Raw genomic sequence first — 27,657 nt, 5'->3', positions numbered from 1 at the left:
GGACAGAGACAGACAGACAGACAGACAGATAGTAAGACAGGTAGACAGTCAGACAGATGAATAGGATAGATTGGACAGACGGACAGACAAAGAGACAGACGGATGGATGGATGGATGGATGGATGGATAGATGGATGGATGGGGGAATGGACGGACAGACAGACGAATAGATGGATGGGAATGGATGAGACAGACGGACAGACGGATAAATAGATGGACAGACAGATGGACAAACATATAGAATGACAGATGGATAACAGATAGATAGATAGATAGATAGATAGATAGATAGGATAGGGGACTAATGGTGCAGATGGAGAGACATACAGACAGACAGATAGATAGATGCATGGATGGATGGATGGATAGATAGATGGATAGGACAGACAGGACAGATGGAAAGACAAACAGATGGATAGATGGATGGACGGATGGATGGATGGATGGATGGATGGATGGATGGACGGTAGCTAGAATGACAGACAGATAGATAGATGGATGGATGGACGAACAGACAGACAGATAGAAAGACAGATGGACAGACAGACGATAGATGGAGAGGATAGACTGGACAGATGGATAGATGGGTGAATAGATGGTGGATGGATGGATGGATGGATAGATGGACGGATGGGCGGATGGATGGATGGACAGACGGATGGACAGACGGACAGACAGACAAACAGACAGATAGATGGATGGACAGATGTATGGATGGATTGACAAACAAACAGATGGATGGATGGACAGACAAATAGATGGATAGGACAGACAGGACAGACAGACAGATAGATAGAGTGACAGATAGACAACAATAGATAGACAAACAGACAGATAGACAGACAGCTAGATAAATATAGAACAGCCGACAGACAGACAGCCAGCCATTTGTGTGATACACTTGAAAATTTGATGACTACAGTATTTAGAGAGTTCTTAATCAGATACTTATGAGGCTGCATAAAACTCACAGAGAGAAAAGAAAAATGGCAAATGATTAACGGCGCAGTGACTCGTCTCTTCAGAGCAACCATTTCTGTTCTGGCACTATTATGACTGTGTACAGCTTCTCCTGGGCAGACATAAATCTGACTGAGACGAACAATTGCCTTTGTTACTAATTCAAGAAGTGACTTCTAATATTCATCAACTTTTTTTAAGTCCCAAAAGCTTTGAGCTCTCGCTACGGCTAGACCACTTCATATAATTTCCAAATGAATATCTGGCTACATAAAAAACGGCTGAAGGGAAGAGTTGAGTCGAGACTTCAAACAAGCAGCTTTATGGTAAACGTTTGGCAGCGCGAGCGCACAAAGAAATTCTCACATTTTAACGTGTGATCGTCCCGACTAACAGCTTTAGCCAGAGCACCTTTGAAGTACACGCCGTTCCATCATTAATGGAAACATTATTCAGCCTTTTTCGCTAGGGGTATGCTTTGCCAAAAGTCTCTACGTTGGAAACTTGATCAGACGGTGCGTGGCCTCCGCATGTGACAGCGCTACGTCAGATTGCGAGAAGTATTAACGCAGAGAGACACACGCCAGGTACCTGTAGCTTGCACACAGTGGGTATCCACCATATCCTCATACACAGTCATATGGGACTAGTCTGGACAGGATCCAGACACAGTGTGCGAGCGCTCGCGCACACAGGTGTGGGCAATAACTTTTCTTAAAACTCCACAAGCTAATTTCAAACAGAAGGTTCTAGTTTGTGATACGGCAAAGTTCCAGACTTGATATCACTTAAAGGGGCATAACCTGGCGCTCCCCTGCCGTGAAATCTGAATCTTCACAGCAAAAGAAATTATATTTTACCAGTTTGTAGACTGTATTGAATCCGATGTAACAATGACAGTGAACTATTGACCATAGTCATATTCACCAAAAAAAAAAAAAATACTCAAAACATTACACGGAAACAGTCCAGCCTCATACAAATGACTTGTATGAGCCAATTCTTTTTACAGAATCAACAACAAACACCACGAACAGAGTCATTTGATTATAGAATTAATATTTTTATTGAATCAAAATAAACAGCTCATTTACGACCGAATGACTCTTATGAACCGATTCTTTTTACAGCGCAAGTTGGGTAGTCTGATTCTCAAACGAATGCTGGTAGCCGAGTAATCGTTTTTTTCACTAAACTGATTTCAACAGAGCAGTAACTGAATCAACATCCAATATACTTGGTCAGCTGCAAGTTAAGGTTAAAATAATTAAAAATATATGATGACTTGCAGTATATGTATGTAGAGCCACACTACAGCATTTTTACATCATCAGGCAAATATGAATCACTAGATCTTGTCATTACAGTAGGCCTACAGCAGCAGTAACCGCTGGTTTTGTGTTTTCTCTTCAGCTTGTGATTGTCATCCGGTTGGTGCAGCTGGTAAGACCTGTAACCAGACGACCGGACAGTGCCCATGTAAAGATGGTGTGACTGGGATCACCTGCAACCGCTGCGCTAAAGGATACCAGCAAAGCAGATCACCTATCGCCCCCTGTATCAGTAAGATTCATCTGGCTTCATTTTCTCATTCTCTGTCTTAATGAAGGATTGTGTATTAAATCTTAGTGTTGAAAATGAGCAAGTTAATTACACTTCTGTTCAATAGTTTGGGGTCAGTAAGATTTTTTTTTAAAGAAATCAATACTTTTATTCAGCAAGGATGCATTACATTAATCAAAAGTGACACTAAAGACATTTATGTTACAAATGATACATATTTCCATGTTGTTCCTTTGAACATTCTATTTATTAAGGAATCCTGAAAAAATGATCATGCATTCCACAAAAACATAAAGTATGATTAATTATTAGAATGGTTTCTAAAATCATGTGACACTGAAGACTGGAGTAATGATGCTGAAAAGTCAGCTTTTCATCACAGGAATAAATTACACTTTAAAATATATTCAAATAGTAGTTGTTTTTAATAATATTTGTGACCCTGGACCACAAAACCAGTCATAGGTAGCACGGGTATATTTGTATATTTGGCAATAGCCAAAAATACATTGTATGGGTCAAAATTATCAATTTTTCTTTTATGCCAAAAATCATTAGGATATTAAGTAACCTAACAATAATGTTCCATTAAGATATTTTGTACATTTCCTAGCGTAAATATATCAAAACTTAATTTTTTTATTAGTAATATGCATTGCTAAGAACTTTATTTCTACAACTTTAAAGGTGATTTTCTCTATATTTAGAATTTTTTTGCACCCACAGATTTATCATCAGATCTCATGACCCTTATGACTGGTTTTGTGGTCCAGGGTCACATTTTATCATATTTTACTGTTTTTACTGTATTTCTGATCAAATAAATGCAACCTGAGTATCATAAGAGATTTCTTTTAAAAACTAAAAAACGAAAACTAATTACAAATATTACCAACCCCAAACTTTTTGAACTGTTGTGCATGTTAAATTAAAATCAACAAGCAATAAGAAAGTCTGCATTAATATACACTAGTCATTGTAACAGAAATATTGCCAAAGACACTGTTTTACAGAAAATTGTTTGATAATAAAGTTACAATTACAGGCAAGTTAAGATTTTATATCCTAATTCAGGTAGCATAACTAAAATAATCTTAATCAAAGTAAATCTAAGTAAATTAAAGCTATAAAAAATAGCTTTAAATCTTTTGGTTGTGGTTCCTTAGAATCATTTGTACTATCATTTGCATCCTACTATGCAACTGGACAATAATTGTCAATAACATAAAAAATAATAATAAAAAACACAACCATAACTAAATATGAAGCCATTTACAAATAAATTAGTGGAAAAACAGTGCTGAAGCACATTGAATTACTTCCAATTTGTTTGCGTCTCTTCTACCTCTTGAAAAATGAGGGTGACCTTATAAATAAATAACGCAATGATACAAAATGGTTGTTATAAAAGCACAAGTAATAATCTATTATTCAAAAATGATTCTCGGACTAAATGAGGTGGTCCAACATGACTTGTTGTCCCATTACCACCCACAGAGACATCAGTAATAACACTCCAGAGAAATTCTGCATAAACACCTATTATTATTCATGATTTCATGGCCCCGGCCCATTTAATTTCCGTATCGGTCCCCCGTTCCATTATTTCCTTGGATGGACATTTGCTGATTGCCCTCCGCTAAGTCAAACAGACCATAAAGCCCTGGCTGACATGACCTAGTCTGCCCTGCACCTCGATGACGGCCTTTCAACTCATAAATCTCACGGTCTGCTCCAGGGGCATGATGGGTGATATGTTTATTGGCAGTATCAACAAGGCAGCAGACGGTCTCTGTGGCGATTAAGGACAGGCCCACACAGCAGCTGGCATTTCTCGATAAGATACTCGCTGGGAGCGCAATACAATACGCGCCTATTAATGTGAACCACTTCTATTATGCACTAACTGATGACATTGAAATAAAGATTTATCTGGCGTGCTGACAAAAGCAACTGTAGACACGAAGCCATTCAGATTGGCTTGGCAAGGATTCGCGTAGACAAATGAAACCCCCGGTCCCCGAGAAACTAGATTTCCCCTCATTTCTCCGGGTAGGTAACAAATGTGCTGTTAAACCTGGAGAGAAGGAGGGAGCCCCGGCAATTGAGTGGAAAATATTTGGCTTCTCATATATTTTGTGATACAACTTGCTTTTGTTTTAATAGTCTGATATTAAATTTTTGCGACATCACACTTTTTGCCAACTGCACATTTTAACAAGCCTCGATCTCCTATCTGCGTATATCTGACAGCAGAGTGCTTAAAAGAAGGATAAAGGGGCTTTAGACAGGAAACCTATTAAAACTAGACACCGCCACGTCTTCACGTCATCAGTGATATGTCTAATAAACCTGAGATGTCTTATAAACCTTATCTTCAAACAATGTGTTTATTGAAAGCAACAGTGGCTAAAAATAAAGTTGAGGCATGAGGTTCTGATTGTCTGTTCTTGACTGTTTGTTGCAGAGATTCCTGCTGCTGCACCCACAGCCACCTACAGCAGTTCAGAAGAGCCCACAGGTGAGTTCAAGAAAGAAAATAAAACCTGTGTAGTAAAAATACTTTCAGGAAAGCATTTGCTGCAACTTCAAATTCACTTAGGTAAAAAGGCATTTGTGTAGCTCTACATGGGAAGATATTCCAAACACATTGTTTGTGATTTTTTTACACTTTGATTCAAACATTCTAAGCAAACCGCAAAATAGGAACTGCAAAATGTTGATAATAATTACACTGTAAATTACATATTTATAAAAGTTTTGTAATGTTTCCTTATGAAGTTTGACGTGCTGAATGCAAAAATCACATTACTTTTTGTGTATCATTAACAGTGCTTATGAAAACTAAAAAATATATATATTTTGAGAACTTATACAAGCTAATCTAATTTTAATTTTGCATAAAAATTAAATGGCATATGCATAATACTGAGCTAACCACCAAAAGTGAATCGTTCAAACTTCAGAAGTTGGATGATTTTTGTCTTTTATGTCCCATAATGCTCTGGAATGTTCCAGAAATTACTAAAATATTACAGAATGTTACAAAATCTTTTTGAAAGTTCCTATCCTTGCAAAAGCTAAATATCTTTTTAAAAAAAGCACAAAAACTTGCACTAAGCCAATGTTTTATAGGTAATGATAGAAGTTCTAAAATTTACCTGGTCTAAATGTTTACAAAAATATTGATGCTATGTGAAAATGAATAGTACAATAATAATTTGCACCACTAAATTAAAGAAGAGCCATAAAAAAAAATAATAAATACATTTTTTGCTACATTGTGTAATAATAATAATAATAATAATAATAATCAATCATCATCATCATCATCATCATTTTTAAAGTCTTCTCATAATTAACTTTTTTTTTAATGGTGGAAACATGATATGTAGTTAACGTTTAAAATTAATTAATTATATTCTAAAAATATAAAGTATATAAATATATATATATATATATATATATATATATATATACACTTTGGGATCAGTAAAATTTTTTTTTTTTTTAAAGAAGTTTCTTATGCTCATCAAGGCTGCATTTATTTGATCAAAAAGCCAGAAAAAATGTAATATTGTGAAGTATTATTATAATGTAATAACTGTTTTCTGTGTGAATATATTTTAAAATATAATTTATTTCTGTGAGCAAAGCTAAATTTTCAGCATCAGTACTCCAGTCTCCAGAAATCATTCTAATATGATGATTTATTATCAGTTTTAGAACCAGTTGTGCTGCTTAATTTTTTTTTACCTATTATACTTTTTTCAAGATTCTTCAATGAATAAAAAGTTCAAAAGAACAGCATTTATTTAAAATAAAATTCTTTTGTAACAATTTAGTAAAAATAAAATATAATTTAAAAGTTTGTTGTCAGTAAATTTTTATTCGTTCTTTTCTTTTCTTTTTTTTTGAAAGAAATTAATACTTTTATTCGCCAGGGATTTGTTAAATTGATTAAAAGTGAAAGTAAAGACTTAAATTGTTACAAAAGATTTCTATTTTGAATAAATGCTGTTCTTTTTAACTTTTTATTCATCAAATAATCCTGAAAAAAGATCACATTTTCCAAAATAATATTAAGCAGCACAACTATTTCCAACATTGATAATAAAAGTAATAAATCAGCATATTAAAAATGATTTCTGAAGGATCATGTGACACTTAAGACTGCGTAATGATGCTGAAAATTCAGCTTTGCATCACAGATATAAATTATATTTGAAAATATATTAAAATAAAAAACTATTATTTTAAACTGTAATCATATTTCACAATATTACGTTTTTTTTCTGTATTTTTGATCAAGTAAATGCGGTCTTGATGAGCAGAAGAAAATTCTTTAAAAAACATAAAAATCCTACCGATCCCAAACTTTTGAACGGCAGTGTAGCTGTGTTAGTTTGTCTCTCATTTCAAGCCAAAACAAATCTAATTAATATCTCATGTCCATTTATGTATTTTTTTGCCACCTGTGTCAATATTACACAATAAACCCCATCAGGGGGCTGAGTTTACAGCATGCCTTAGATTGCCAAAACAGAGCCATAAAAATGCAGCGGTGGATCTTTGATTTATATGATCTGCGTGAGGTTTGGTTAATCATGAGGATATCAACATGAGCCATGGCTTTCCGTCTCTACACGCTCTGTCTCAGTCACCGTCGAAACTGGCTGGGGCCCTAATCTGATTACATGCTTCATTTGAATGCGTTTGCTTTCCCGTCACACTCTCGCAGCGCTGTGCCGTGAGGGAGAACACACCCTTGTACTTTCATTCATACTCAATTACCCAAGCTGCCCGATCACTGTCTGCACTGCGGGAGTTAAGACCCATTACGTGCAGTCGTCCCATGGAGCCAAACTCAGCTGCTGAATGCTTTCTGGCTTGCATCAGCTCTGAGATGTTTCACTAAGAGTGATTACATTTGCCTGGTTGGCGTGCATGCAACAGACACATTGAGTTGTGGTGGTGACATTATGGTTCAAATCTAGTCCGCATTGTGTCCCAATTTAGTTTCAATAATAATTATTATTAATCCATAATTTCATATCCCCTCTGTTGAGATGTGTGAATGGTATGTGTCAACAATTATTTTGGTAACCGTGTAATCAGGTGATTAATCAAGCAATCAGATAATTATGATTATTTTATTTTATTGTTTTTGTAATAAAAATAGCAAATAAGCAAATAATAGCCTTTTACGTTACTTAAAATACATATATAATGGCAACGAGGCAATAATAATTAGTTCAAATAAGTATCAAAAGTATGTAATCATAAACTGTTAAAATACATAATGCATTATAAACAATAGAGCTAAAGTACATTATGCATTATAACAAACGACTGCAGAACACGCCAACGGCCTGACGATTGTTTTTACACTTTACAACGCTACCTAATCCTTGTTTAATACTGACTAAACATAATTTAATTCAAATGTCCACTTTGACCATTTCTTTACGACAGAAATACTGCAGCCACAAGTGTGTGGACATCAAAAGGTGTAAACTGAACGCAGGGTTTGATAAATAGCATAGGTTTATAAATGATTTACCGTATAAATCTAAAGAAATGGCACACATTGCGTTTCCAGATAAACAGTAAAATAAACCCAAACTCAGCAGCAATATGCAGAAATTGAGTTTGAGATACTTCACACATGTAAATGATAACAGTTTATGTAGCAGCATTTACTGTAAACTGAGCCGCCCTGAGACGCACGTACTGTACGTAACCTACACGCATGTGAATAACTAAAATGCATGTATTAAACCTGCATTGCATATAATTACAGTAGCATTATGCTTATTTTTAAAGAGGTTTATTATGTCATACAACCATGGAAAACTGTCTAATAATGCGCTTCATGGATTCTCGTCTGTGGAATGTTCCATTATATTACATTATATTGTCCAGTATTTTGCCGGTTACTTGACAGGGGCAAATTGCAGTCGAGGATTTTTTTTTTAATTCCACTGCTCAAACTGAATCGAGACAGCCCTAATATAAACTGAAATATATAAACTGAAAAACTAAAATTAAGCCAGCTCAGTATTTTTACCAGCCATTTTATACAGTTAATTAATTCAATACATACAGAGTGTTTTCACAACGCGTCATCAATTAGCCATATAGTGGCACTGAACGAAAACAATGCCGTTGAACCGAACCAAAATCACATATTTTGCTGATTATTACTGCTGCAAATGGTCAATTGTTGTCCTGTTTTGGGCTGTACTAATTGGCTGGACCGGGAAAAACATTAGGAGTATTATAGACTGACAAAAGTTATAACAAATCAAGGAAAAGAGTAAAAAAAACAAAAAAAAACTGAGGAACAAAAGGCGTTTGTGGTTGGCCAAACTGAACCAGGATTTTAAGGGCAAGAATCTTGACAACATTTGTGTTTGTTTTTATAATTTCCATTCAGGTAGGTGAAATATTAGGCTAATATCTTAATTAAAGGAGAAGTCCACTTCCAAAACAAAGATTCTCATATAATGTACTCACCCCCTTGTCATCCCTGGTGAAAAAAATGTTTTGATGCTGGTTTAAGTTGGTCCTTTGCTGGTTTATGCTGGTCATGTTGCTGGTCAAGGACCAGCATAAACCAGCAAAGGACCAGCTTAAACCAGCATCAAAACATACCTAACCAGCATATGCTGTTTTTTTCACCAGGGATCCAAGATGTTCATGTCTTTCTTTCTTCAGTCGTAAAGAAATTATGTTTTTTTGAGGAAAACATTTCAGCATTTTTCTCCATATAATGGACTGATATGGTGCCCCGATTTTGAACTTTCAAAATGCAGTTTAAATGCTGCTTCAAACGATCCCAAATGTGGTTGTAAACGATCCCATCCGAGGAAGAAGGGTCTTATCTAGCGAAATGATCGGTTATTTTCATTAAAAAAAAACAATTTAAATACTTATTAATCTTAAACACTTGTCTTGTCTTTCTCTCCTTGAACTCTGTGTATTCTGGCTCAAGACAGATAGGGTGTCGAAAAACTCCAATTGTATTTTCTCCCTCAACTTCAAAAAACATTTCAAAATCATCCTACATCGCTGCAGAAGTACTGACCCAGTCTTTGCAAAGTGAACATGCAAAGGAGATCAAACACCCTTAACAAAAAAGGTAAAACAGCGATATAGGATGATCATGAACTGGAACAAAAACAGTACAGGCAGAGTAAGACAAGACGAGCATTTGACATTAAAAAATATATAAATTGTATTATTTTTATATAAATAACTGATCGTTACACTAAATAAGACCCTTCTTCCTTGGCTGGGATCGTTTACAACCGCATTTGGGATCATTTGAAGCAGTATTTAAACTGCATTTTGGAAGTTCAAAATCGGGGCACCATATCAGTCCATTATATGAAGAAAAACGCTGAAATATTTCCTCAGAAAACATCATTTCTGTACAGCTGAAGAAAGAAAGACATGAACATCTTGGATGACAAGGGAGTGAGTACATTATCTGTAAAATTTTGTTCTGGAAGTGAACTTTTCCTTTAACCCCTTTTCTTACTCTCTTTACCTGTGTTGCTGTAGTCTCTGGTGTGGCTCCCCAGTGGAGCAGCACAGTTGTGCTTGAGGGACTCTATTAAGCAGACATTTGTCCCTCTACAGGGGACGTCCATTATCGAGGGGACGTGGGTGTAATGGGCAGCGTCAGGCATTGTGCCGCTTGCCTAATGGCCGCCCAGCCTTATCAAAGAGAGGCAGGATGAGGCGGACAAGGGCCGTCGCCACACAAAAGCTGCCCGGTCCTCCGTTCATGCATTTACATGGAAATCAGGCGTGGCTGATATGGACTCGTCAGAATCATTTACTTTTTTGGGACGCCACCCCCTTCCCCGCACTTTTTCTCATTCCCTGCCTCTAGTTTTCCCCCCACGGTCCTTCACATCCTAATTCTGCGCACCACCTTTTTGTATTACCACCACCCCCCAAAGCTGCCAGACATCTCGCTCTTCTAGCCCTCAACCCCCCTTTTCCCCCTTCAAACTTTTTTTTTTCTTCGGGTTGGTGGTTCTTTCCTGCTTCGCCGTTGCCCAGGTAACCTCATTCAGACGGAATATAAAGGGACATGAAAAGGGTGGATTGGACAGAGGGCTGGAGAAAATAATGAAGTTTGTCCATATTCAGGCGAAAGCTGAAAGGTCTTCTCGCTCCCATCTCGTCCAGTCGGTCAGAAATCTCGAAGTTATAAGTAGCCGCGACGAGAGACTCAGGTTTCGGTTTGCGTCAGGAGAACCGAGCCAGCGCGCTGGTTCGGGTCCAAAAGGTGGCTGGCGTTGAAGTGACTCTGTCGGCCAGGCCTCAATGTGGGGTTCAAATCTCCACTGCGGTGTCGAATAGATCCGCTGAGCGCTAGAGCTATAAATCATAGCGTGCTGGACGCCGTCCCTGAGGTTTATATGTGGAAAGCTGCGTTTAAATGAGGATTCGCTTTTGTGGGCATTGTGACGGGGGTGTTCTGCGTCTGAATGAAGTTTAAATGACCTGTGAACTCCCTGCCCTGACATCGCTGAGTAAGTGGGGGGGGGTTTGGGGAGGCGCTGATAATTAGGGTGAGAAAATGACTGGGTTAAGTGAAGAAAAGATTAAATGATTAAATAGCCATTAAGTCTTAATTAGGTCTAACGTGACTCTCTTTAAAAGTGCGAATGATGCAACGGCCCCAGAATCATCTGGACACTTGAGTCACACTCAAAAGGGTGTGAATGTTATTGCATTAGACAATATAATACAAGACAAGCACCATCAGCAAACAAATGATGTTTTTTTGCAGTTATTTTTAACCAGTTATTCCCAGAATTACTTCAGTGTCACATGATATTTCGGAAAAATATTTCTAATATACAGATTTTCTGCTCAAGAAACATTACTGACCCCCAAAAAATTGCTGACCCCAAATATATTGCAAATAAATAAGTGAATTATTGAAGAGAGATTGAATTAATTAATAAAGAAAGAAAGTTTGGAGTCAGCAAGAATTTTTAATGATTTTTTTTACATACTTAAAATACCAATTAAACAATTGGATATTTTATTTTATTTATTATTATTACTTTTTATATTTTAAAATAAGTCTAACCAAGACTGCATTTATTTAATTAAATATACAGTAAAAATATATCATAAAATGTTGAATTGATATTCAATTTAATTTAAAATTTCAAATGTCTTCTTTGATAAAGTTCTACCACATATGAGAAACATATTAGATTACATTGCATTTATTTGGTCAAAAGTACAGTAAAAAGAGTAATTTTGTGAAATATTATTACAATTTAAGATGTGTTCTCAATATGAAAATATTTAAAAATGTAATTTATTCCTGTGATGCAAAGTTTAATTTTGGTTGCATATTTAGTTGTCTATTGCAATGATATTCATACTTTTCTGTATTTTTTGTATGACATTCATTTTTAATAACCCGATAAATCGTACTAAATCATATTTGATATGGAAATTTCCAAGGCTTATTGTTCACAAAAGCTTATTGTTCACAATCTACTGCTTTCTGTCGTCTGATTGACAGTTTATAATTTTTTTGAAAGTTTTTGTTTATAATGTTTATAAATTATGTACGTTCTTTTCAGTCATCATTGTATTGCTTTTAATGATTAAAATATTTTGCCCCACAATAGAACCTACAGCACTTTGAACATAAAACATTAAAATATCATCTAACTAAGACATATTATTGGGAGATGTAGAGTGACAACTGATATTTCTATGCATTTTATTTAAATAGTCTGCTATCGATCTCATTGATTTTCAAAAAATCAGAATTTTGTCTTGCAAAAATCTCTAAATATCTGCAACTGCACCAAACCAAACAGTGTGTTTATCATTCAAAGGCACAATTACAATAAATAAATAAATAAATCCACTTACATTATTCTGCTTGCTATGTATGTGTGTGAGAGAGTGTGTGTGTGTTTCCTACAGTTTTTTCCCCCCATTGTTTTGAATTTTTACTTTTTTTTATTTTTTTTATTTATTTATTTTTTTGCTTTTTTTATATTTAAAGAAGAAACTATTTATAAAAATGTGGCATTGAGTTACTTCAAACAATGAAAAAATTTGCTTTGCTTCAAAGCTATTTAAAACATCATTCAATGTAAATTGAGATAATCATAATTAATAATCTCCTGAAAATTAAAATGGCCTGAAAACATGATCTGTGGAAGTTTTTAGTGAGTAATCAGCTTGGTAAAATTTAAAGTAAATCTTAGGACCTGTGACCATATTTACAAAGCTTTTGATGACTGATAAAAATTCAAAAATAATTAAAAGTTAACTATTAAAAAACAGCTGAACATAAGTTCACAAATAAAATGTATTGTTTAAATTCCTACTGCCTTAAGTTTTTTTTTTTTTTTTTTTTTTTTTTTTTTGATAATGTAAGTAATGTTTTTTTTGGTTTAACAAAAAAAATGTGACTGGGACATTAATTTACATTTGATAAAAAAAGAAGAAAAAAAAAAACAAAACAAAAAAAACCGCACCAACGCACCACTGATATATGGGATAAAGTACCAAAGATGTTCAAAAATGGCAGGTTTTTGCCTCCTCATGTTTTCCTCATCCACATCTGGCAAATTCATTTTATTGTTCCACACAAATTTTCTGTCTGTTATCTTCTTCAGACTGTGACTCCCATTGTAAGACTCCTAAGGGCAAGATGAAGGTCACCATGAAAAAATACTGCAAAAAAGACTTCGGTAAGTAGCTCTTATTTCGAAACGCCTGCTTCCTTTTCACTTCACGTCACTAGACATCTTTCTCTTGTATGTCTTTTCTATCTGTCTCTTTATGTGTTCCCCCCCTCTTATGGTGCTGACAGCTTATTCAGAGGCTAAAGGTTTATGTTATAGCATCAAAGCGTGTGAACTCAGCAGGTTTCTCCAGATGGACACGCTCAAAGTGCCTCGCAGCATCTAGAGGACAAAGGGGACAGCTGGTTCCTGTTGAAAGCAGAGATTTCACAGGTTTAAATACTAATATAGCTAATATAATAACGGACTTATAGAAGTTCAAGAATGTATTTATAGGTTTTAAGGTTAGAAGCGGCACAACAGATAGCCAGATTCTTAAAAACGTGGTCAATGTGGGTTTTTATGGTTTTCTTGAGAAATTTCTACCACATATGAGAAACATATTAGATTACAAAGAAAAAAAATCATACAGAAGGTTGGAAAGATTTTTTATATATATATTTTCAGAAAAAAAAAAAATAGTACTACAGTAAAAACAGTAATATTGTGAAATTTAAAATATGTGTTCTCTATATGAATATATATTTATTTTTAAAAATGTAATTTATTCCTGTGGCAAAGCTGAATTTTCAGCATCATTACTTCAGTCTTCAGTGTCACATGATCATTCAGAAATCATTCTAATATGCTGATTTAAAGAGGATTTATTTGATATAGAAATTATTTGTAAAATTATAAATGTCTTTACTGTCACTTTTCATTTCAGAAGAAAAACAAAATAGTAGTGAAATAGTAGTGTAAACTAGCTTTGAATCTCATGTGAGTTGCTCTGATTAAAACTGTCTCAAATTCATAAATTATATGAAAATATACATTCATACTACAGTATATTTGTTGTACTTCACCTTATATCATGGTGCAATATAAAGACTCTTGCATGCAAATGTGGTAGAGGCAGAATCTCTTTTTGACTGCACACAGGTCCTCTGGCTGTTTGCACAGTGGAGAGAAAGATGTTTGATTTCACAGTGTGATATCATAAACTCATTCCTGACTGGCCTCGAGTCTGGAAACACATATGAGATTTGCAGTGTCCAAGAGTGAAACTCTGCCAAGCTAGAAAGAAAAAAGAAAATGACAGACATGTGTCCCTAAATCAAATCCAACGCATGTTTCTAGTATAAACAATGTTTCTGTCTTTAATGGAATCTGGGAAAAAATATACAGTATATAACCAAACACTGTGTCCCAATTTGTATGCTATCTGGTCCAAAATAGTATGTGAGAAATCCCTGATCAACGTACGTTGAAAACTTTACACTCTTAAAAATAAAGGTTCTTTATTAGAATCTACAGTTTCATAAAGAACATTTAACATCTGTGTTACACAGAAGCGTCTTTAAAGTGGAAAAAGGTTCTTTGGATTATTAAAATTTTCTTTACACAAAGAAGAATGATTCTTTTAAAGGGATAGTTCAACCAAAAATGAAAATTACCCCATTATTAACTTGCCATCCTAGGTGTACATGAATTTCTTCTTTCAGACAAATAGAATCAGAGTTATATTAAAAAATGTCCTGGATCTTTCAAGCTTTATAATGGCAGTGAATGGCTGTTGAGATTTTGAAGTCCAATAAAATGCAGACATCATAAAAAGTGCTCCACACAGCTCCAGGGGTTAATAAAGGCCTTCTGAAGTGATGTGTTTGTGAAAACAAAATATCCATATTTAAAACTTTATAAACTGCAATCTCTAGTTTCCGCTAACTGATGTACGTGCGTTCACGAAAGAGTGGCGTTTCAGCAGATGACGTAGGATGTAGGTGTAGCTTAAGTTCCGGTGAGAATATGCTAGTCTTGCGAGAACCAAGTTTTGTTTACAGCAAAGGAAAACCAGTCTCTTCTTGGTTTATATCGTAATCCTCCAACATTTTCGTTTACAAATCCTCATTTTGTACTTAATTTGTGACCGGTTTGTATTGCTCTCTCCTCTGTGCTTCCACATTTGTCACTTCTTACCGGAGCTTACGCTAGGTCTACATACTACGTCATCCGCTGGAAGCCACTCTCTCATGAATGCGCATACGACGGTTAGCGGAAGCTAGAGATTACAGTTTATAAAGTTTTAAATACACACAAATGCATCGATTCACTTTAGAAAGCCTTTATTAACCCCCCAGAGGTAGTGGAGCACTTTTTATAATGGATGGATGCACTTTCTAGGACTTCAAAATCATAACACCCATTCACTACCATTATAAAGCTTGGAAGAGCCAGGACAATTTTTAATGGAACTCTGATTGTATTCGTCTGAAAGAAGAAAGTCATATACACCTAGAATGGCTTGAGGGTGAATAAATCATGTGGTTCAGCTATTCACAGAAAGGTTCTTTGAGAAACCAAAAATGTTTTTCAGTGGCATCACTCCCTTTCTACGACACAATTTCACATTAATATGGAAAAGATACAGTTAATATAGAAAAGATCTTGCAGAATCTGTGAACACGTGAATAATTTTAACCAAATAAGAGAGATCATACAAAATGCATGTTATTTTTTATTTAGATATTTTACATAAAAGATGTTTACATATAGTCCACAAGACCAAAAAATAGCTGAAATTATTAAAATAACCTCCTTCAAAAGTTTGGGAACCCTTGGTTCTTAATACTGTGTGTGGTTGCCTGGATGATCTACGATGGTTGTTCATGAGCTCCTTGTTTGTTCTGAACAGTTAAACTGCCTGCTGTTCTTTAGAAAAATCCTCCAGGTCCTGCAAGTTCTTTAGTTTTCCAGTATCTTTTGCATATTTGAACCCTTTCCAGCTGTGACTGTATGGATTTGAAATCCATCTTTTCACACTGAGGACAACTGAGGGACACAGCTATTAAAAAAGGTTCAAACGCTCACTGATGCTTCAGAGAGAAACACAATGCATTAAGAGCTGGGAAACATGCAAATATCTTCTGTTGCTTCCGAAGGGCAGGACCAAATGGAAAAGAAATTATATTTTAACAAAATAAGACAAAATCTTCATCCTGTTCAAAAGTTTTCACCCCCCGACTATATGTAAACATCTTTTATGTAAAAATATCTTACTCAGGACAGTACTAAATAAAAAATAACACACATTTTGTAAGATCTCTTTTATTTTGTTAAAATTACTTACATTTTCAGATTCGGCAAGTGGTTCCCAAACTGTATGACACATTGCTTGCCTATTGCGTAATGTAATGTAAAATGGGATCCCATTTCTAACCCATTTCTTTAAATAATGTTCTATATGATTAGCTTAACAATTTAACTTTGAAGTTGAAAGTTTAAAGTTAAATTGAAAATGAAAATGAAAATGAATTTCATAGGTCTGTGTGCAAATGACTTGAAAGTGATCCAAAGAGGATCTTGAACATCAAGAACAAGAACATCTGGACAAAGTTGTTATGCTCATTTTCACAAATTTGCTTATTTGATCAGTAATCTAGAAATTGTGCAGAAGCAACTTTGCTTTTATGTACAAAACCTTGTTTATTTCCAGGCTTAAATAAAAATCTTTCCAGATTGTCAGTGTGGTTTCAGACTTTTAGACACAAGCGTATATGAAAGCCTCAGTGTGCCTGCCGCATTTACACTCTTCAAAATAAAGTCTCCAAAGGATTTTTGATTTCCATTTCAGTGAACAATCCAAAAGAACCTTTTCTGCATTTGAAAGGTTTCATGGATGTTCAAAGGTTCTTCATGGAACCATCGATGGCAAAAAAGATCCTTTATCTCTAAGAGTGCGGCACAAACTGAAATGCGACTTTGCGGCCAAAACTGTTGCACAGAAAATCAAAGTTATAGGTGCACAAATGTCTAATTTATCCTATGCACACAGGCCATCTAAAGTGCAATTTTCTCATTAATCAGTAGCACCTTATCTATATTAACATCTGTGCTGCTCATTACTTGAAACAGCTCATTTGCAATTTCTCTCTGGTTTCCAAAACATTTTTAGGCATCCCTTGGGGTGAAGCTGATAATATTAATATAGATATTATCCACAGGTTGAATTAGCAGCCACACAGACTAGCGGAACAATAAAATTAAGCAAGAGAGAAGGAGCTATTAATGGCAGTGCTGGTCATCTGTAGCTGCTATCATTCAGGCTGTGATATTAAGTTTCATTCGTTTTTCACTCTCGGCCACAAGTGTTCATACTCGGAGGTTGTTCTCATAGGGAAGTCGTTTATCATGTTGATGTTATATAGGACAGGTAACACTGGCTAAGCCGACTGCAGTATAAATCTTATTGGGTGGGGGGTATGAAAGGGCTAATGGTGTGTCTGTTCAACAGGCCCCAATGTGTCAGAGAGACCCCATGATTTTTATTTTTCTGCACATTTAAAACAGACAATAAGAGTTATGTTTGCAGGTCTGGCCTAGAACTACAATAAGAAAACTATTGACATGTATTGTAATATGTTTTAAAATGTAATTTATTCCTGTGATGCAAAGCTGAATTTTTAGCATCATTACTCCAGTCTTCAGTGTCACATGATCCATCAGAAATCATTCTCATTTGCTGATTTGCTGCTCAAGAAACATAAATAAAAATAAATAAATAAATAATATAAATATACTGACACCAAATATATATATAATAATATATAAGTAATTAAATATAAATGAGCAAATGAAAGAAAGTTTGGGGTCTGCAAGATTTTGTAATGAATTTGTTTTATATACTTGAAACTAAAATCAAACATTTACTTTTTTTTATTATTTAATTTAATAGTATTTTTATTTTTTTTTTTTTTAAAAGCCTCACCCACTGCATTTATTTATTCAAAAGAAAGAAAGAAAGAAAGAAAGAAAGAAAGAAAGAAAGTTTGGGGTAAGCACAATTTTATAATTATTATTTGTATTGTTATTTTTTTTTAAATACTTACAACTAATATTAAAATTAAAAATATTTATTTATTTATTTATTTATTTTGTTATATATATATTTTTTAAAAATATACAAAGAAGAAAGAAAGAAAGAAAGAAGAAAGTTTTTTTTTATAATTATTATTTGTTTTTAGGTACTTAAAACTACCAATCAAACATTTGGAAATGTTTTTATTTTTTTATTTTATTATTATTTTTTATGCTTTAAAAGAAGCCTCACCAAAACTGCATTTTTTAAAACAAATATACAAAGAAAGAAAGAAAGAAAGAAAGAAAAAAGTTAGCAAAATTTTATAATTGCTATTTTTATTATTTGTATACTTAAAACTACCAATAAAAAATTTGGATTTAATTTAATTTAATTTAATTTAATTTAATTTAATTTAATTTAATTTAATTTTTATTTAATTTAAAACTACCAATTTAATTTTGGAAATTTTATTTTTTACATTTTTTTTTTTATATTTTAAAAAAGCCTCACAAAAACTGCATAGTTAATCAAATATACAAAGAAAGAATGGGTCAGCAATAATTTTTAATGTTTTTTTAGGTACTTAAAACTACCAGTCAAATATTTGGAAATGTTTATTTTTATTTAATTAATATTTTTTCTATGTTTTAAAAGAAAGAAGGGTCACCAAGACTGCTTTTTTTTAATACAAAAAACTACCAGTCAAATATTTGGAAATGTTTATTTTTATTTAATTAATATTTTTTCTATGTTTTAAAAGAAGCCTTACCAAGACTGCATTTATTTAATCAAATAGTAAGATATAATTGAAATTAAATACAATTTTTATTTTATTTAAAATGTGATGTTCCAGCCATTACTCCAGTCTTCAGTGTCACCTGATCCTTCAGAAAATATATCATGATTTTCTGGTCGGTTACTATATTATCAGTTATTATTGGCTATTTATGTATTTTTGTGGAAATCATAATACATTCTTTAATGAATAGAAAGTTCAAAAGAACGGCATTTATAACAAAACTCTCAGTGACACTTTACAATAAGGTTCCATTTGTTAACATTAGTTAACTATATTAGATAACATAAACTAACAATAAAAATACTTCTAAAGCATTTATTAATTTTGTGTTGATTTCAACCTTTACTAATATTTTAATAAAACCAAAAGTTGTATCTATTAATGTTAATTGTGTTACACTCTTGTGCAATGATGGTAAAACTGCAGTGAATGCTTATATCAACAGTACAAATTATCCAGAACTCACAGGACGTTTATGCTACCGGGTAGAGCTGTTGCATCCAGCTCTCCGTTGGAGTCCTTGCTGAAGTTTTAAATCTGCCCAGCGCTGGCGGATGAGACAGACAGAGAGGCGAGAAAGAAAGAAATACTCCCTGTTGCTCCGCTTTTGTTTGCCGTCGCTACGGAGACAGCGGTCCGAAAGGCTCGCATTCTCCTACTCTTGGGTGGGGGGAGAATGACAATGAATCAAAGAACCGTGTGTGTGTGTCAGTGTGTGTACGGAGCTCCTTAGCATTGCCACACACACACACACGACGGAGCAGCAGTCAGTGCCCCGGCGTAAGCGGCTGGGCGTAGGGCGTCCCAGCGGGGAGCTCGCAGGAGCCTCAGTGTGGTAATCAGGCGCACTAATTAGATTAGAGGCCGGCTTGTGTACCGCGTGCGGCTCGTGTTCCAGCACGCTGGCCGCGGACACTGAAAACCAGCGGGACACCTGGCAAATCTATGGGCCTCTTCCTCTTTTTAAATTCATTTCTCTCCCACTCTCAATCAGGGGAGAAATCCCTCACCTTCTAGCGCTTTTCTTTCTCTCTTTCTCTTCACATTGTCACCACGGAGAAGAAAAGTGGTCTCATCCCATTCAGCCGATCTAATGGAGATTTGGAGACGGATGGTTTTGCTGGCCTGCGCCGTGTGGCCTCATGCAAAACAGGGTTTAACTCGCCAGATTAAACAGGCACTTTAACATGTTCTTATTGTATTGCGTATAGCTATTTATTCTCTGTTATCACCATGATATATCAGGATTTTATGCTGGATAGTACACATCTTTATAAAGAATCTGGAAACGGGTTTAATGTTTAGTATAGTGACCTATTAACTAGTTGCTTATTACCATGCACATATTGCATGACCATATTCCAAATCCTTAATCCTACCCAATACCTAAATGTAACAACTACTTTAACTTACTAACTATTAACAAGCAGTAAATTAGGCGTTTATTAAGGTAAAAGTCATAGTTGATGGTTTATAGCAAGAATTGGACCTTAAAATTAAGCGTGACCAGATCTGGATTTACATTTTATATTTATGTTTATATATTTTACATATGTATCAGGAAAAATTTAATGTTTTTTTTTTCTTCGTTAGTACAATTTGACTGTCCTGCAGTGTGAAAAAATAATTTTTAAATACAAATATTTCATGTAGTTAATCAGTTAATATTAAATATATCCATGCATGTGTATGTATTTATATATACACTGCCCTCCAAAAGTTTGGAAACGCCCTAGAAAAGTGGGGTTTTGGACAATATTGGCATGAATCCTTTTTTCAATTTGTGATCATTTTGCACTGATAAGGGACAACACAAACTATGAAAACATATTTTATTACATAAACAGTTTATACATACATGACTTCAATTTTCGATTCATCAAAATATCCAGCATTAGCAGCTATTACAGCTCTGAATAATCTGGGTCTAAATTAATTGTATTCTAAACTTAATTGGCAATCAATTGGTGAAGCTATTACGGTGTGCTGACCCAAAAATCTTTTAAAACCTGGGCCAAGTTTAAAGCAGTAACCAGGCATCACAGCTGGCAAAGGGGCATGTCTGACTTTGACATATATATTGTCATTATTATGTAATCAAAATGAAAATTGTTATTGCTGGTCTTCAATGATAATGTCAACGTACTTTAATGTATTTGCACCAAAAAATGAAAAGGATTTATGCTGATATCGTCCAAAACCACACTTTGCCAGGGGTGTTTCCAAACTTTTGGAGGGCAGTGTACATAATAAATATACACAGTACACACACATATGTCATGTACACAAAAACGTTTATTTTGGATGCGATTGATCATGATTAATCACTTGGCAGCACTAAAATAATGTTAGATGAATGATATTTTCATGTTTCATGTCAGTTAGCCATAAATAGAAATGATTACAATAATTCATGCTGAGACATAAAAATGATTGAATATGAATGTTTTATTGCTCTCTATGAGTTTTCAGTTATTTTTTCATTTAAGTCTGATTGAGGTTTCATCTATGTTTAAAATGTTCAATTTAATTTTTATCAGCCCCTGTTATTGTTAATTTATTGTCAACCTAAATTATGTTAAAAGAAGTAAAAATAACACCCGTATAATAGAACTTTTGAAATGCTCTGAGAAAAGAGTTATACAATTCATTTGAAAAATAATAAAAATATAAAAAGATATAAATAGATACAATATAATATATATAAGCATATAAGCACAAAATATTTACAAATATTATTTTGGTCTTGAAGGCAACTTTGGAAGAATATAATGATAAAAGTTCAAGGTGATATTGAAAAATTAGTTGTAAAATAAATTACACATTTTTAAACAAAAAAATATTGACAATTTGTTGAGAAACTTGGGAACTCTATTAAGTGCTGTGAAAGAGCAACGTTTGAGTAATAAAATTACATCCAAAACTTTTCATTTCTCATTGTTTTAAAGCAGACATCGGATGTAAAATTGACTTTTACATGGTGTTTGCATATAAGTGTGCCTTAGCAGTGTGTGGACACAACCACCCTACAATGATAAAAATCCATTCACTTCTTTTTTTTTTCATCCCCCAAAAACCTAAAAGTCTCAATATCAAGCCGTTTTGATTTTCGGAGCGGTATAATGTCAGTGACTGTCCCGTATTAGCATATTCCCACCCTCAGCCAGTTGTATGCTGTCCGCCATTTTCTCAACAAAGCGTCAGCAATGTTTTATAAGCAATGCAGGTGTTTTGTAGGTGGACGTAAATGTGAACATCAGAGCCACTGAGGACAGTGGATTAGGTTTTTTTTCAATGGAATACACAAAAAACAGAAGAGAGGGGCGGAGTGAGCAGTAGCTCATTATCATTTAAAGAGACATGCGCTGAAACAGGTCACTGTGAACAGAGCTGTTTTTGTTTTTTTCTGAAGGTAAAAAGGTGTTGTTTTTCATGACCACTGAGGAATTTTAGACCAAGTATGTTGCAGACACTTCATGAACAATCATACAAACTTGTGGAAAACGAGCATCCAATGTCCTCTTTAATATAGTATGAATTCCTCTCATCTTGGTAAATCTGAGCACACTTAGACACTCGTGAGATCACTGTCTGAAACTCCAAAGAAGACACACATCTTGAGTTTACTAGTGTCTTTTTTCTCAGGGAAAGCTTTCGGAATACCTGGACAAATCTGGAAAGCGTTTGCCACCCGCATGGTGTATCTGTGGCTCAGTGCTGCATTCAGACAGGAAATGTGCCCGTTTGGCAAGGTCTGATGAAACCAGTGCCAGTGATCACAGCATTAAAGCGTCACGCCGAGTGAGGGGGAAAGATCTGATATATTACAGTAACACATTCTCAATATAAGCACACTTTATATTTGTAAAATCAACAGTGATGACGTCACTTTTAATATACTGTATTTTCAGCATTAAGCATTTAGGTTGCTTTTCCTTGTGTTTGTTCAAAGGTCATACGATAAATGCAATGCAGTGTACATGTTATGTGTTATGCCGCTGCCAGAACGTTGCTACAGTATGTGGCTGATAAAGCTAAAATGTTCTAGGTCAACACCAAGACTATGTTTTGTGGTTGCTAAAGTATTCCTTGTAGTTTAAAGATGTTGCTATGGAGTTACTAATGTACAGCATTCTGCGTTGTTGCCAGGATGCTGCTATGTGGCTGCTAACATATGCTTTGTGGTTGCCAGGACGTTGCTACATGTGGTTGCTAAAATTTTCTAGGTGATTGGCAAGCTGTGCTGGGTAGATTGCAGTCTGTTACTGATTACAATTTACATGACAAAAACTTAGTAATAACATAGTCTGGATTACGCATATTAGGTAATGTAGTCAGATTACTTTCTGATTACCTTTAGATTACTTTTGACCCAACTGATTCATCACATAAACTTGAATGGGGTTATTGTGTAAAATCTGGCAAATATGTTGTTAAATTATTGAAAGGGAGGAGGTTATATGTTGGAATCAAAGTCACATTTACAGTCTAAAAAGCACACAGAGTGATAATTCAAATACTAATTGACTCTTTTCAAACAGCTTGATTGACAGGCGATCTGACCAATCATAGCGCCGAATCCACCATTCTGTCCGACAAACAAATCAGACAGGAGAGTAGATTAACTTTGGTGGACTTAAACTTGAAAACTTGTGTGTATTTACGTCTTTCTATGGTTGAAATAAAATACGTTCTGACGTTCATTCATGTTTTTTTCGTGCTTTAAAGGGGTCAACGGATGCCCATTTTCCACAAGTTGATATGATTATTTAGCATCTTAATGAAAAGACACTCATGTCAATCAACACTCTCTGTCGGTGTGACGGTGGATATTATTTTTACAAATTAATTAAAAACCACTGCATGGATTTTTTTCATTATAGGGTAGATTTGTACATACACTGCCAACACACATTAATGTTCAAACAACATGTAAAAGTGAACTTAGCATCCGATGACCCCTTTAAGTAAAAAAAAAGACAACCGGTTTATGTGTCGATTGATCTAATAAGGCAATACAATGATCTGTCGTGACATTAAAAGGCCACAAAACGGTATTTATTGTTTGAATTTCTTAAAAAATGACAACATTTTAAAGCTGAGACCTTGTTTCATACCAGAGGGCAGGTTTTTGCGAAGGGTCAATTAAAATTTGTCATTTTCCTTGAAATTGTAGCCACCTGACTAGTGGATGGCATGTGCAATTACATCAAAACTGAAAGACTGTCCAAACATATAGGTGTTATGTAGCTCTGCCCCTTTTTTTTTCTCAATATGCATTTTTTAAAACAAATTAACAAAAAATAATCTCCTGTACATGTCCGTACACTGGAGAAAAACATTGATCTACTTCAAATGTCTTTTGAGAGAATAAAGTAGGATGGATCGGCCATTATTGAGTGCTATAAACACATAATGTCTGTTGCATTCATACCGGACACCAGAGGGCGCCCTCATGCAGAAACTCTGTATATGCATCACAGTGGTAATAGAACCGAACCGATCGGCACCGATAGCCTTGTGGGCAGCGCAAGTTCAGGCGTCCTGAGTTCAAGTCCTGGCTCGTGGACCTTTCCCGATCCCACCCCTCTATCTCTCTCCTGCTTCGTTTCCTGGCACCGCTGTACTGTCCTGTCAAAATAAATGTGAAAATGCCAAAAATAAATCTTAAAAAAAAAAAATAGAACCGATGACATTCCAGAAAATCCCTAATATGGACAGAAGTATTCAGGTGTCGCTTTACCTGAGTAAAAACAAGATAGAAAGGCTTTAACTGATCAAACATGAAGACGATAAACACACGACTGCAACATATAGTTGATCTGTGTTCTTTAAGCTATCTCAGGTATTTTCATAATAATAATAATAATGAAATGTGGTTTCTAGGGGTTTCTAGATCATTAATGTGGCCCAAAATCCTTTTTCAAAATGGCACTTATTAGATAATTTTAGAAATCTGCAAACACTGCTAAAGAGTCAAAGCGATTGTTTTCAACTATTTAAAGAAGCTCAACAGCACATTTTGAGTCAGTTTTCGGCTCGCTGCCGTCTCCCGCCGTGAAGAAGCGAGAGCAGGTCAAGAGCGAGACCCGGAGCAGGATTCTCACGCCGGCCGGGCTCAGATAGCTCATGAGCTCCAAACACATCCGCCATTCTTCTGGCACCTTCTCTGTGGCTGGGATGATAAACAGCGCCCCCCCTCCTCCTCCCCCTCCTCTCCGGGCCGCGCTACCCTCCGCACACCCTTCTTTTCTTTTTATCTCTTGTTATTTGGATGGCGAAGCGGGCTCGGGCCCAGAGAAACACAGGCGATGAATGGCGGGCCTGTGGGAGTGCGTTCTCTCAAATTGGGTGCAATTTGCTCACAGCCTCCCCCTCCCGCTGCTCAATTGGGACATTCCTTTCAGCGATCGGGGCGATCCTTGCCTCCCTCTCTAAAGAGAGTGTTCACATTCAAGAGCCAAAAGAAAGAGCGCTAGGAAAGAAAGAGCACTTCCTGTGTCATTTTCACACAATGCTGTAATGGCATATTTCTTAAACATGACGTGCCACTGGTTCACGGGTTACTGGCCGCAGGGTGTGTGTGAGTGTTTCAGGGCGGCACAGCCGTGCCTCGCCGTTACACACGGGGTCTAAATGTGTAATAGAGGTGCTTTTTTTCCCTCTGGGCGTCCTCCCCGTGTGAAACCACTTCACGTCAAGTACAGATTAGCTCGCAATCTGCGAGTCTGATGATAGTTAAAATGGTGTGACCCCGGGGGATCTCTGGGTTTGTTAGCGGTTACCACATGGACTGGACGTTAACATCTGATGGAGCTGCGGAAACTTGGTGAACTGTGACTAAAGACTGAGACCACATTCAAAATCATTTTTTTTGTGTGTTTTGTTTTGTTTTGTTTTCCCCCCAGCAGCCTATTGCTTTTAGTAAAAATAGCAGTGGTTTGTGAATGTTGATGCTTTAACAACACATATTTTATGGGGAGCGTTTATGCTGGGATGTTAAGCAACACACAAACTTACTATTTAGTGTAAATTTCATGGATGAACAGAAAAAAGTAATGTAACTAATTACTTTTGAAATAAAGTAAACAGAACTGTAATTTGATTACCTTTAAAAGGAGTAATCAGTCATTTAATTACATTTACAGAGTAACTTGCCCATCACTGATTATGTTTATAAAAACTTTTGTTAAACTTTTCACACAAATTATTATGCTGTATTCATTATGCAATAAAATGCAAAAAAACTTTTTTTTTAACTTTTAAGGTTAATTAAAACAATAACATTTACATAGAAATAAAGAATTAAATAAAATTAACACAATTAAAATTAAGTAAACTGAAAGTAAATTATATTAATTAAATATAATGTTTATAAACTGTTTAAAATAAATAATAAGAAGAAATAACTAAAAAATTAGGAAACTTCAGGAAAAGTTTCCATCTGCTTTTCATTCCACCTCATTGCTGTCTAGGAGAAACAAGTTATTAAGGAGATTTCAGTTGTACTTTTTTGTTTCTTTTTTATGGGTGGTACTTGAATAAATGTCTTAAAGTCACCAAAAAAACCTGAAGTTGCACACAAAAGATAATGAAAAGAACGGAATGGGTTGGTCTCCATTTTTGTTCCGTTTTATCAGTATCAGGAGATGGAAGGAAAGTGTTTCTATGGCAACTTACATTGTGGTCAAAAAGAGAAGTTATTTTAATGGTCAACAGAGAAGTCACTTAATAACTCCATAATAATTTCAATGAAGAAATTATTAATAATAATATTATTAATAATAATAATTATTATTATTATTATTAACAAAATAAATACATAATACATATTATAAAATGATGTATTATGATTCTATTATATTATTTCTATTTTAATTTTTTTATATATATTATAAAAATCATTTAAAATAAAACATAACACTTTTGGACTTTTTGGATGTATTTTTTTATGCAGAGGTTTTTTATTCATTTTTTTTAACTTTACTTTTAGTGTCGTATATATATTACAAATATGTATATTCTCCTGACTACCTAAAAAAAAACACTTGTGAATTTTGCATATTTTCATGTCATTGCATTGTTTAGAGCATAAGAAAAAAACATTATATTATGAAAAAACACATTTATTCATATGTTATGCTAAGTTCTCTGTTGAGGACAACAGGACTTGAATGAATGAATAATTAAATAAATCAATAAATAGACATGAAAAAAATATATTTTATTCATATTTTATGGTATGTTCTCTGTTGAGGACACCAGGACTCAGATAGATGATAGATAGATAGATAGATAGATAGATAGATAGATAGATAGATAGATAGATAGATAGATAGATAGATAGATAGATAGATAGATAGATTAGCCTTCCCATAAGGTGATATTTGACTCCTTAAAGTGATTTACAGGGGAATTTTGTTTTTTACCTTTGTAATGGCATTTTTCTAACTTTATGAAAAGTCTCATCTTTTATGTCAAATTTTTTAAAAAGTATATTTTATAAGCTTTTTTGAAATTAAGCTAAAACAGCCAGTAGGTGGCAGCAAGTCACTGATTTAATTACTGAATCATTCATTCATTTGATTTGTTCGAATGGCTGATTCATTTAGGAATAAAGCAAGTGACTGTCTTTATGAATGGGAAATTGATTCATTGACTCACTAGATTCGTTTAAAAACGCACGT

At 34.6% G+C, this 27,657-nt stretch overlaps 1 protein-coding gene across 1 annotated transcript in view; it reads left to right on the top strand.

Moving 5' to 3' along the window:
• The window catches only part of ntn1b (netrin 1b), a 66,881-nt gene that overhangs the window by 36,365 nt on the left and 2,859 nt on the right, over positions 1 to 27,657 (top strand). Inside the window, exons 4-6 of the mRNA XM_051106769.1 lie at positions 2,374 to 2,523; positions 4,991 to 5,044; positions 13,203 to 13,277. Of these exons, the coding sequence (XP_050962726.1) occupies positions 2,374 to 2,523; positions 4,991 to 5,044; positions 13,203 to 13,277 (279 nt within the window). The remainder of the gene's footprint in view (positions 1 to 2,373; positions 2,524 to 4,990; positions 5,045 to 13,202; positions 13,278 to 27,657) is intronic.

Source organism: Labeo rohita, chromosome 3, assembly GCF_022985175.1.
Source record: "Labeo rohita strain BAU-BD-2019 chromosome 3, IGBB_LRoh.1.0, whole genome shotgun sequence".
NCBI lineage: Eukaryota > Metazoa > Chordata > Actinopteri > Cypriniformes > Cyprinidae > Labeo > Labeo rohita.
This window is presented reverse-complemented; position numbering and strand designations above follow the sequence as displayed.